Here is a 14067-nt window from a genome sequence, read left to right as displayed (position 1 = left end):
CCATTATAGTAATTAAAATAAATAATTAATTGATATTATTTTATATAATTTATTTATTTTATATATTTTTTTGTTAATATAGATTATCAACGAATTTATATATAATTTTTAATTATTCATATGAGTCAAGATTTTATAGTTAAATCTTATAGTTTTTAAGTACCACTAATTAAATTTTAAAAATTGATAAAACGTTTTAATATATAAAAATTATGTATTTAATTAATCAATAATTAAGTACTATATATAATTAATTATAATATATAATTATATTAATAAATTATTAGAATTAAAATAATATCAATATTTATAAGTTCATAAATATTTTATAATAGATCCTTAAAATAACATCAAATTCATTTAATGGACCCATTTTTAATGTATTACATATTTTTGTCTCAGTAGTTGATAATATTTTCTTATTATTTAATGAATAAAATAAAATAAAAGTGGTAATGCATTAATACATAAATTGATGGTGGAAACACATTTAGTCTCACATATTTTACAAATATATATGGATTTTAGGGTACACAATAAAAAAAAACAAAAAATTTTGAAAAATTTAAAGAAGATTTTACAATCCCCTCAGTCTCCAATCTTGCTTTACCAAACAAAAGGCGAGGATAGATATGGAATTTTCCAAAGATGATTTTGAAGAGAGCCGCCTACAGTACACTAGAGTCTTATCGTATCAACTTGGGTCTGCAAATAACAGGTTTCCACGTAAGTGGTCCACGCCTCGAAATTTCTATCTGTCCACTGTTTTAACTACATTATTACATCTTGTTTTGTTCTCGAAGGCATCTGTTGTCCCACTTTAATTTCCAGTCCACGTGTACAACCATGGTCAATTTTTACCGTTGTGGTTACCCACAACATTCATGGTAATTAATTTTTTTTTCCTCCAATTGTGATAAATCATCTTTTCCTTTCAATTTGTTTTAAAAATATAAATCACTTTCTTTTGTTATTAGTTTAATTATTAAATGTATAAAATAGTTTTTATTAATTATCGTAAATATTAATATTCATAATTAAGTTTCACCTAATTTTGAAATTTTAAATTATTATATGATATTTTTATATTTTAATATAAATTTTGTTTAGTTGAGTCTCAAAATTATAGTTGGTTGTTAAATATTTTAATATTTAAATTATCATGTAGTGCATTATAAAAATTATTAAGAATATTTTATTAAAAAATAGTTAAAATAGTGATACTAATTGAAAGAAAGAATTTTAAAATAGTGATACTAAAAATTATTAAGAATTTTAATAAAAAATAGTTAAACTTAGAATTTGTGGAATCAGAAATTAAAGTTTGAAGATATACATATAGTTATTTGTTAGTATTGAATTCAAAATTAATGTTTATATGAAACATAGAAATTATAATAATATGAAAAGAGGGTTATATATTATATATTAGGATAGTTGTTTTATAAATGACAAAATATAGGCTAGAATTTTAGTAGGAAACATGTTTAAAATTTAGCTTTGAAGTGGGTCACAATCAAATTTTCAGTGGAGGCACAAATTAAAATATCTAAAAGAAATAAGAAAGGTTGTTAAAATCTCACAAAGTTGAATAGGGTTATATAAATATGAAACTCTATTTAGCATTACTATCACTCCACTAATATTAGTAAAATATAATTATTAAGATCTAAAAGTCAAAAATTTAACTTTTAATATTCACATTCCCATTTAAAACTATTCTAATTTAAAGTAAATAAATCCACTCCATCAATAGATGAAAAAGAATTAGAAAAAGAAATTAGGTTGTAATTAAAGGAAATTGGGAAAGCCAGCTTGGACTCACTAACACACATACAATTCCCTTAGTAGTTGACCACTCATCATTAACATCACATAACATGCCCTCCTCTTCTTCTATGTGAAAATTGTAATATTAAATAGCATTTTCAAAAAAATAAAATTGGAAAAATCATTCACCACCGTTGATGAGAATCCAACGGTGCAAAAACAAGTTTGTCTGTGTAGAATATTTTGAAGCAGAACACACTCTATAAATACCCCCTCTCTCCCATTCTCCTCTTTTCATTGTCGAGCCACTCTTCTCTTTATTCCTGCGTTAAAAAAGCTCTAACCTTCTTCTTTGCAGAAATGACTTCTTCCAACAGTGTCGTTTTGATAATGCTTATTGCATTTCTCTTCACCTCCGCTTTTGCTCAGTCTCCTACACCCTCACCGGCATCTTCTCCTATGAAATCTTCACCGTCACCATCTTCCGCTCCTGAATCTTCTTCGCCAGCTCCTTCCACTGAACCACCAGTTTCTACTGCTCCTCCGGCTGCAGCACCGTCTCCAGCTGATATTCAGTCTCCTCCTCCTCCTCCTCCTCCTCCTCCACAACCATCTCCTACTCCAGAGGCTTCTCCTTCACCAGTGGATAGTACTCCTCCCCCTGCGATCTCCCTCACACCAGCTGAAGCTCCTGCACCGGGTGAAAACGTTGCTGTTTTGAACCGGCTTTCTGTTGCTGCAACAGTTGCTGCTGGTCTCTTCGCTGCCGTTTTGGTGATGTAGAGTACAGTGGTGCAGCTATGGAATGAGTTTAATTTATTTTTGTCTTTTCTTTTTTGTACTTCTTGCAAAGTTGACCAATGTCAGTGCGTTGTGTTGATGGTGAATTATTTGGTTATGAATTATGGAATATGCTAATTTAATTTACTTCTAATTTATTCCATTCTAATTAATTAACTTGCAAGACTAATCTTTGATTACTGCGAGGCACCAGCATAATAATAATATAAAAATAAAAAAAAATCTTGCTCCATTATATATGACACAGATAGATAGATGATTGACACATATTTATTAATTTTAAATAACAAAATATGTGTTAATTATTTAATATTAAAATATAAAATATTCGTATATATATGTTATTTTTTTATTAATTCTGAGTTATGTACTAAAATTATATAAAAAAAATAAAAACACTTAATATGAATTTAAAGGATATGATAAAATTTCGATAGCACATCAAAATATTACTGTTACTTTCATTCATAGTAATTGGTTAAGTTTTAATTTCCCCAAGAAAAATTCTCTTAATTTCAATTTTTTATATCTTAAAAGTCTTGTTCAAAATTCCATAAAAAAATATGTGATACGAATGCAATATTACATCAGTTTACCTAATGCTTACTTCATGATGAAATTTAATTTTTTAATTTTTTTCCTGTTGAATTATTAATGAATTCTAAAAGAAATTAAAAAAAAAAACAAAACTTATGGTTAAAAATAAAATTCAAAAATTAGAAGGGATCAATCAAAAAATGAGGATATTATACATGATGTGTAGATTAAATGGCGCACAGGGATTGGAAGTAGGTCTGAATGAGTAGGAACGTGCACTCAACAAAGCCAGAGATGGCCTAAGGAAATTACTTTGATGTAATATGGTTAAGGATAATAGTGTTTGGAAGATTGTCATAGTATTACCTGATTTCGGAATGGTTTTTGGTATTATAATTTATAAGAACTGAAATTAATAACAAACATGAAACAACAGACTTACTTTTGAGGAAAAACACATATTTGACCCCTTGCAATTTTCTTTTTTTATATTACCCCTGCCCTCTTATTTCTACACATTTCATCCTTGTACTATTGTTCTCATGTAAAGTCAATTCTTAACTAACAGAGCGTGGAAGTGGAACCACACACCGTTAAATTGTAAGCCATGTCATTTTCCACGTTCAGAAAAATAAAATAAAATAATTTAAAGTAGATATGTATAACTTTAGATATTGTGGAGGATCTTTACCCTTAAAAATGGATACAATCACTTTCGTTTGAAGAAAATATAATTAAAGCTTATTTCTTTTTTCAAATTCTGCCTCTGCCATCTTCAAGCTTATCTTGTTTTGCAAACCATAATAGTTATTGATTTTGCTTCATTTGTACGCAGATGGAGGATGGATACAGTGAATAGAGTTCTGATTCTAGCGAACGATTTCGACGAGGAATGAGTGAGATACAACTCAATATCCAATTGAGCTATGTGAATGGAGTCTTAAATGCTTTAGAGAATCTAAGAGTTGAAAGAAATCAAGCTCCTGTTCAAGCTGGTGACGAATATGCATTAGCTGAAATGTGAAATAAAGAACCTAAGATTAAACTGGATGAAATAAATATGAAAATGGAGGTTCTAAGGCTCGAAAGTCGATAAGTTATAGGAGAATATATATTGTTCAAAGAAGCTACTCAAAGTTTGAAAGAAATATCTCATTTCTAGAAATCAAGAACAATATTGGTTGTGGGATTAGGAGTTACTGATGCCTGCTTGCTGGGAATTGCTTTACAAAAGGATAGTTGAAAATGTGTTTAAAGATGCAAGCTTTATTATTGTTATCGTAAAAGTGGTTTATAGTTGTAAGAAAATTTGTTATCCTCTATGTAGATTTGTTCTTACTGTTTCTAATGCATTTGGCTTCATTTCGTTGCCAAATTTTTACATGTGCAATATTATGCTATTTCAATATTAAGACCAGAAGAAAATATACAAACTGAATAACTGAAGAAAAAGTTAAAAGCGTTGGCTATAACTCGTTATATTTGCTATAGCTACCTGTTTTAGTACACAATAAAGACATAAATCACCATTTAGGTGGTTGTAGAGCCAAAAATTTAACATGAGTCAATTCTCATAAAATAAAAAAGTGAGTAGTAATCTCACAAAAACCATAACCACCAAATGAACTAGGTAATAAATTTCAAAGAATAATAGTACATGTTTCTATGAATCTAGGGTTTCTATATGGTCTTGTAGTACCCATCCTTTTATCTGCAGCTTATTATAAATCATTCAAACTTATTACAGGTCGCCAATCTCACTGAAGCCCAGTAGCCTTAAATCTTGCATTAAGATAGTCTTTGTCGAGTAATAATTGTTTAACACTTTAAGGTTGCTTTAGTTTTGTAGTTGCTGGTGGAGTTCCTGTTGTTTGCTTTGATTTGTCTCCATACAAATATCTAGATTTTCTCTCTAAGATTTAGAATTAAAAAGAAAAAATTGTAAGCAATAAATATGTTGAATTAAACACATGTGTCAGTTTGCGTATTATCTTGTAAGTTGTTGCACCAGTTTGCATTTTAATATAACAACTTGCACCACTATACTGATATGAAACAAATGGTAATATAACTTTTTCTAAATAAAATATGAAGTTAACAGTGTTAAAGAATCTCACATGTCTAAAATGAAAATATATTGCATTTTATAAGGTTATTAAATATTGATAGTAGGGAGCATACTCTCAAAATACAATGAAAAAGAAGAAATTTGAAGAAACTTTAAAGAAATACTTCCTACCTTTAAGGAAACACGTATATGTCCACACCAACAGTAATAAAGTCGAGCTCACTTCTTTCGATTCCTCCACACGATTACCCCAAACGCTCCAAAAAACAAACATATAATGATCTCAGTGTTTTCTAAGAAAACCATAAACAAAATAACTTCTTTCTTTTTTTCGTTAATTCATCAACGTTAGAACTGTTTGAATGATTATATTTTTTCGATATTTCCTTTTTCAATTTCAGTTTCAATGATTCTTTCAATTCCAGACTTCGGTTTATATTTTACAGTTTTGAATGTTTAAAATTTTGAATTTAGGGTTGCTGTAATAGGTAAATCAAATCCTTTAGAGTTTACATATTAGGACAGAAAAAGTTACTAGAATAACCTTTACTCAATATGGGTTCCTGATTTGGAGACGTGTCAATTATTTATCCTAGTCAGCACATCTTCTATGAAAGGACTTCTGTCAAACATATTGTAAGGAATACACGTTAATGTTCTATTAGTTAAGGACTAACTTTACATGAAAGTAATAGTGCAAGGACATAATGTGTAGAAAATAAGAGTACAAGGGGGTAATGTCAAAAAAAAAAAAGAAGAAAAAGTGCATGGGCCAAACATGAGTTTTTCCTACTTTTGAAAGAAAACACATAGCAAATATTAGTTGTTCCTATGCTGGAAATTTGACGTACGAACATAAAGATGACATAAAATTAGTGGCGCAAGCATGTTAGATTAATCGAATTTGTCTCCACAAGTGGACCACTCTTCAAAGTAGACACAAATTTCTAATGTAAGTTATAATTATTTGTTTGACTGTGGCTGTGGTGAAAGCAAAACAATGGTCAAGAAACAACTTCTTTTCTGTTTTCTTCTTGATTTTTCCAAAGTTAAAAAGAGCATTCCATTAGTCATGTGCCGTGAAAGTTGGAAGCACGTTTAAAGAGAAGGATATCAAAGGAAGATTGAGGTTTTTCCTTTTTGTGCTTTGAATTTTTTGACAAAATTCTTTTGTAACATTCCTTGTGATGCACCCACCCGCCTAACTTAGTTTATAAAATATTATAGGCGGCATATATTTTTTTATCATTCATCCAAATCATAGCTTAGTTTTTTAATTTTAATTAAAATCATTAATTAAATTGTGCAATCATATATAGGTTAATAAAAGAGTTTCGTTAACCCACTCTCATAGAATGTGTTAAAAGATTTATAAAAATTAGACTTTTAACACTATTTAAATCTAATCTCAAAAATTGATCACTGAAATTAGAAATTAATACGTCTATATGAAAAATATATAAAATGTCAATAAACCAATTTTATTAGTATCGGTAATGAGTTCAAAGAGACAACTTAAGACATTAAACCTATAATGAATAAAAAGTTGCATAAACATCATTATTATATATGTATATTTATTGTACAGAGTAAGATACATAAGATGTGGACAAAAACTAGGAAGAATAAAAGTAGGTATAGCAACTTTGAAATCAGCAAATAACGGTAATCGTCGGGCATCTAAGGACTAAAATGCCTTTTCCCAATGTTCTTTCTCCCCCATTGATTATTTTAACAAAAGATAACATTATATATTATTTTTTTATATTATAGAGATTCGACTATTCATTTTTATAACTATTTTGTTTTTTAATGTAAAACCATTTAAATGATAATAAGATATATCGAGTCTATAAAAAAAATAATTAAATCTAAATTTCATTTTTATTATTTTAATTTATACATGGTTGAATGGGCTATGGCTATATTATAACATGAAAAAAATAAAAACTTATTTAATGCAGAAATAGAGTAATTGTATTTAATTCCTGTCTGATTAATATCGATGAAAACTATTTTTGAATTTACCATTATCATAAGTGATGATGCATCTACGGCCATATCTTTTCTTTGTCTTGTAAAAGAAAATTATGAAAATGGAAAAAGTAAGTCAGTCTGGCAATGGGAATATGGCATTATTAGTGCATGTAAGTAAAATGATTCAACAATTCAAAGAAACTTGACATGCTTTTTTGTCCTTGTACCCCAAGGCACGCCCCATATGTACAACTATGATGCATAATAATGATAATGTATTGGCTGTTAAAAAGGAGAAAGAGGAGGCAAAGAAAAAAGTAATTAAAGCCCTTTACAAAGAAGGAAGTGGTCAATATTCACTTAATCAACCTCGAATTTCCATTTTATTTCTCTACCAGAAGACACTTACTAGTAAATTTTATATCAAAAAATAATAAATAATCATATATAAATATTTTATATTTTAATATTAAATAATTGATGATTATTTAAAATAAAATAAATTTATTCTTATTTTCTAAATTGATGCTAATGAATAGAGCCATAAACCTAAATTAGGTAAAATAGTAAATCTCACGCGTATCCAAAAGCCATCTTTTTTACTTTATTTCTGTACAGATTATTGCTTTATTTCTGCACTGATTATTGCTTTCAACTCCTTTTTTTAATTCATATCCCACTCAGAGGAATTACTAGTAAAATAAATAAATAGAAATTAAAATAAATGTTTCTAAAATTAATAATATTAATAAAAGGTGATAACAACATCAATAAATATATAAATCAAATAATAATTCCACTCTACTGTTACAAATATAATAGAAACAAAAAAAAAGAAGCATTAGACTCTGTATCATCCCTTAAAAAGCCAAAACGGCACCGATTAATCCAACGGCCGCAAACCCCGCCATAGAGAATCTATTTGAAGGGGCACCGTTTTGTGCGGGACCAGGGGCTTCAGATGGTGGAGTAGAGATAGTAGAAGGAGGAAGAAAAGGAGCAGGTGAAGATGTAGGAGGCGACGGCGGAGACTCAATGGTGGTCGGAGAAGGTGCAGCCGCTGGTGTAGTCGCCGGTGATGGTGACGATGTTGGTGATTTAACAGCAGGAGCTGGCGTTGGAGAAGCCGCTTTTCGAGGAGGAGCCGCAACTGGAGATTTGGACGGCGATGGTGACGGAGACTGTCCTACAGTGGCCCCGATTAGCAATGCAGCTGTTAACGCCAAGAAAACAGTATTTGAGTAAGCCATTTTTATAGAGAGAGAAACACGGAGATTATTAGATAGAGAGAGTAGCGTATACTGTAAGAATGAGTAGAAATGGAGAAGAAAGAGCGAGTATTTATAGGGAAGTGAGAGTGACTTGTGTGTAGTTGGTGAGGATTTTTGGTATTATGCTTATGAAATTCGGACAGTTGGATTTTGGGTTCCATTATTGACAATGATGGAAAATGAGTGGGGACAACGCAGGGTATAGCTGTAAGTTAATCATGGACGTATACGTGGTATGGCCTTTTGAACAATGTAATATGTATAAAGTAATCATGACCGTTGGGGAATTATATTATTTTATTACTTGTTTTGTAACGGTCGAAATGGGAAAGGTTGGATTTATGTAGATTTTGGGGATTTATTTTCAAACGGGAATAAATTTGGCAGGGTCATTTAGCCTTTTTGACCGGTAATTGACCTCATTATTACTTTTGATTCTCATTTATATCTTTGTGTTTTTCATCATAGAAAAGAAAGTGCGTTTTAACCCTTAATGTTTATAGTTATGAGCTGATTGCCCCTTAAAGATTTTTTAAGTCTAACTAGACACTTAATGAATGAGAAATTCTTAATATAAGAGCATCTCTAATGCACTTTTTATATAAGTCAAACTCTTTATTTTAAAGAGTTATATAATAAAATGACACTTCAATACACTCTTTATTCTTTAAATATAAAATAGAGAGTCAATTTGGCTCTCTATATATGTAGAGCTAAACTTCACTCCCTATATATGTAGAGCCAAACTTTACTTTATACTCTATATTTAATAAATGCATTATAAATTTCTAAATGTTTAATTTAATTGAAATTTGTAAGTATTGTTTTTCTATTGAAAAAAAGTTAAAAAGAAAGGGAAATAACTATTAATATTTATGGAAATAAAAACAACATTTAAAATAAAATATAAAAAGTCTATTAAACTTAAATAAAATATTTTACTCATTATAGAAATTATACTCTTTAAAATAAAGAGTACTATTGGAGATACTCTAAACATTCTTTATATATGTCAAAAGCTTTAGTTTAAAGAGCTATAACATAAAATGACACTTTAATATATTTTTTATTTTTTAAATATAAAACAGAGAGTCAATTTGGTTATGTACATATAGAGAATCAAACTTCACTCTCTACTCTATATTTAATAAATGCATTACAAATTTCTATATATTTGATTTAATTGATATTGATATTTGTAATTTTTATTTTTCTATTAGTAAAAATTTATAAAAAAGAAAAAAAAAGAAAAATTAAACCATTAATACTTATAAAAATAAAAAATAAAATATAAAGAGTTTATTATAATTAAATAAAATATTTTTATTTTTTATATTTTAATATTTCTTAAAATACTTTTCATTATAAAAAATATATTTTTTAAATTAAAGAGTACCCACATAATGTCATACTATCAATGCTTCTTTCTCCTTATATATATATATATATATATATATATATATATATATATATATATATATATATATATATATATATATATATATATAATGTTTTAAATATATTTTTTAATTGCCATTTTATATAATTTTAAATATTATTTATTTAAAATATGAGGAGAGCTTAGCATATATTAAAATATATTGAAATTATAACCACTCGTCTACTTAGGAGATGTAAGCGATTAAAACCAAGTTAATATCATCTTTAATATTTATGATTTTTTTAAAAAAAATAATTAGTGCTTATAGTTCTCAAAATATCTTTTTTTTTATTCTTTATTTTAAAAGGTTAAAATTAATATTATCAGCTGACTATATATTAAAGCTATAAATTTTTAATTAATGTTTCTTTATTTGTTGAGATTGAAAATAGACTATAATATTTTAGTCTATTTACTATATTTTTATGCAATTATATATTATTGTATACTCTTAACTAAATGTATTAATATTACGGTACAAAGAGTCTAGAAGATTAATTTTAGTCTAAATCTCAATTTTTATCTTCTGTGATCAAGTTTCAATACATATTTCTACATTAATATTATGTACTGGATAATTTAGAAAGTATGAAACATTAACTTTATGTTAGAGTATTATTATTTTTTATAACACTATTATTTATTCTGATTTTTTAATTTATACATGTCTAAATTTCAGAATCTATTTTATACAACTTATCAAAAAGATTTAATATTTTTATAATTTTCAGCATACAAACTATTATTATTAATTATACATGAAAATTAACTGTATAAGTAAATTTTTTATATAGAAAAAATTAGCTTTTACAAAAGACAATTGTTAATATATTTTTTTAATATAACGAGGTTAAAAAGACAACTCTATTTTAATAAAGTAACTCAAAATATTATATATATCTAATTAATAAATTTTTAAAAAGTTGAGTAAAGATATAGAAATAAAGTAATGAAATTTTATCTAAAAAATGAAAAACATTAAAAGTACCATATTATAATTTAAAATAATTTAAATAAAATTTAATTTTGTCGTAAATATTTTTATTTTATAGATAATTTCTTAAAATTATTTTAATTATAAAACTAAAATCAAATACATTATTTATTATAATTATATAATATTAAATTATTATTATATTATTATTCCCTCACATCGTGCGGGGTAATGACTAATTTCTTTGTAATGCTCTTTTTTTCTTTCTATCCTAGTGAAATAGGATGGTAGTACTGGTAAAACTCTTCAACATCTATGGCAAATCCAAATTAAAATAAATAATAAAAATCACATTAAAATTAAAAAGACAATGAACTTGTAAAAAGTACAAAAGAAAAAAAAATGATAACATATTTAAGTATTTTAATCAGTCGCGAGAGCTTTATTTATAGAGTTAAATACTATTTATCTCATGTAATTTGAAATTAATGCATATGACAGTTTCTATATTTTTTATTACATTAAAATTCTCTGAATTTTAATAAAACTAATTACTACACCCGTCTATACTCTATGAAGTACTAAACTGGTAAGTTAAAATTATAATTTGATCATTTAACTTATTATCAAATATCAAATTTATCCAAAATTAATTTTATTATCAAATTATAGTAAAATTTTATTTTTAACACAAGTTAGTTTCAAAGTTTAACTAAATAATAAATTTAATATTTTTTTGCTCTAACTTTTTATTTGTAATACAATTTAATTAAAGCAAATTTAAACATCTTAAAATTATTTATATTTATGATAATATTATTAAATTTCTATATAATTTAATTTTAGTTATTAATATAAAATAAATCTTTCTAATTTAAAAATATTATTTTATTATTATTTTTATTAATATATTATAATTAAAATATATAAAAAATAAAAATAAAAATAAATAATTATATCTTAATCTAGTGAAATAATCTAGACATCGGATTGATAAGCTCACTATCAATGAAGAAGATTATGATAATTTTGTATGTTAAAAATTTAACTTTTATCAACTATTCAAATAAGATTAACACGAGTAAATTTTTTTAATTTTTGATATAGTTTAATTTTAGTGTCTAATGAAAATAATAATTTTTAACTATTTATTTTATGTATAATTTAATATTAAATTATATAGTAATTTAATAATATTAATTTAAAATAAATACTTTTATTATGTTTAAATTTTTAGAATTAAATTATGCTAAGAGAAATAAAAGATATAAATAAATAAAAAAATTAAATTTATTATTTTAATTAGACACTAAAATCAACTTGTGCTAAGAAATATATTTACTCTAATTTATTAATAAAATTAATATTGAATGAATTTAATGTTTAATAATTCATTTAAGAATCAAATTGTAATTTTAAATTATAAGTTTAGTCCTTCACCTAATATGAAAAAAGAGTTTATTAAAACTTAATGAGATTTTAATGTAATAAAAAAAGACACGAACTGAAATATATATTAGACAAAAAAACCTAAGGAGATAAATAATATTTAACCCTAAATTATATATCTCTATTACTTTTAAAATTCTTAAATGCTGGATTTGATGATGCACCACCATCCATTTTGCTACTATTAATACTATAAACTAAAGAAATGAAAGCCAAAGCAATAAGTCATTTTTGTGTTTTTTAGAGAGAAAGCTTGGAGTTGTAGAGACAGAAAATAAAGATCAAAAGACAAAGAGTAGGATAAACAGTAGAAAAGAAAATAGAATAATGTTTATATATAAAAGAGAAAAATAATAAAGAATGAGGAAGAAGAAGTATGACGTGGCATTATTGCACTTCTCGAAGAATAAAAAAGGATATTTGTCATATCAGCTTTAGAAAATATATATTTATTTTTCTATTTAAAGAGAGCTAAATTAAATTTTTTATTAATTAAGTATCTAATTGCATTAAAATTTTATTTAGTGGTCAATATACTCGTAATTATAAATTTTAAGGCTAAAAACACACTCTTTTTTCTTTTAGAAAAAGATAAAATGTTCTTTCCATCTTAAAAAGATGGCCTTTTCTTTTAATCCGTATTAAATTATAATCTTTTTTTTCTTTAATTACTAATTTTTATTAAGTAATTATTAACAATACTCTGCATTAATTCATGTAGATATTATATTTAATATTTTTTGACATCAACCTAAAAAAGAACTAAATTTTTTGATCTGTATGTAAATTAAAAATGAATGAATGAGTACAATTCTTTTTTTGTTATTTTGGTATATTGCATTCTACTATTAAGTAAAATAACTATAATTAAGACCCATAAATTTCCCTATTATATCACAATAAATAAATTATTTAACAGGTAGGTAAAATAATCAGAGGATAGCCAAGAAAAATCAAAGCTATAAATAAAACTAATAATATTTTTGAGACTTAACTTAAATGGTTTTATTAAGAAAAATAAATTTTAAAATTAAATTTTTCTCTCCATGTTAAATTAATTATTATTTTCATGAAAAATACAATTTTATTCGTAATTATTTTTATTTTCTAAAAATAGTCTTTTACTAAAACCATTCATACTTAAAATAATATTTCTAATTAAACAATAATTATATTATACATATAAAATATTTAAATACAAAAATCCTATAAATTATTTAAATACAAAAATTATTCTAGTTTTTAAATAAAAATAATATTTTATAATTAAAGTGATAAAACACTCAAGTATAATTTAGAGTGAAATATTTTTATTTCAATATAGCAATAGCATGCAGTAAATAAGAACTCAACCTGTTCGATTATATTTCAGGTTTTTTTATAAATCACATCAGATTTTCATCGGATTAAAAAATATATTTACCAATTAGAAATTTAGAGATTTTTTGAATTCGAATCTATTATATGCTATTAATCAATATTAATTAAAATTTAGGTCAATTACAACATGCATAATTATAGTGATTAATTTTTTAAATATGTTTATGTATTTATTTAATGAAAGTGTATAAAATTTAGATGAATTTTTTTTAAAGTAATTTATATAAATATAAATTTAACATTAAAACTATATATTAACACCATTATGTTGAGGATGAAAATCTCAAATATGTAATAGAAATGACAAAACCAATGTGTCCACTCCATTTCCTGGATCCAAATAGAAAATTTTCGCCCTACTTGTGGCAACAAAATGGAAACATAATTAAGTCTCCTTGCCTTGCCCGATGCTGGCCTCAATTCCTACAAAAATAATATA

General features: G+C 25.4%; 2 protein-coding genes across 2 annotated transcripts; one reads left to right on the top strand and one right to left on the bottom strand.

Moving 5' to 3' along the window:
- The first annotated feature begins 1878 nt into the window (after nt 1-1878).
- Nucleotides 1879-2706, top strand: LOC8266913 (classical arabinogalactan protein 9). Its single transcript, XM_002522551.4, has one exon. It carries the CDS (start codon nt 2131-2133, stop codon nt 2551-2553), a length of 423 nt encoding a protein of 140 aa, XP_002522597.2. The 5' UTR covers nt 1879-2130; the 3' UTR covers nt 2554-2706.
- A 5162-nt stretch (nt 2707-7868) lies between these two features.
- On the bottom strand, nt 7869-8482 carry LOC8266811 (classical arabinogalactan protein 1). Its single transcript, XM_002522552.4, has one exon. It carries the CDS (start codon nt 8401-8403, stop codon nt 8014-8016), a length of 390 nt encoding a protein of 129 aa, XP_002522598.1. The 5' UTR covers nt 8404-8482; the 3' UTR covers nt 7869-8013.
- Nucleotides 8483-14067: the final 5585 nt, after the last annotated feature.

Source organism: Ricinus communis, chromosome 6, assembly GCF_019578655.1.
Source record: "Ricinus communis isolate WT05 ecotype wild-type chromosome 6, ASM1957865v1, whole genome shotgun sequence".
Taxonomy (NCBI): domain Eukaryota; kingdom Viridiplantae; phylum Streptophyta; class Magnoliopsida; order Malpighiales; family Euphorbiaceae; genus Ricinus; species Ricinus communis.
This window is presented reverse-complemented; position numbering and strand designations above follow the sequence as displayed.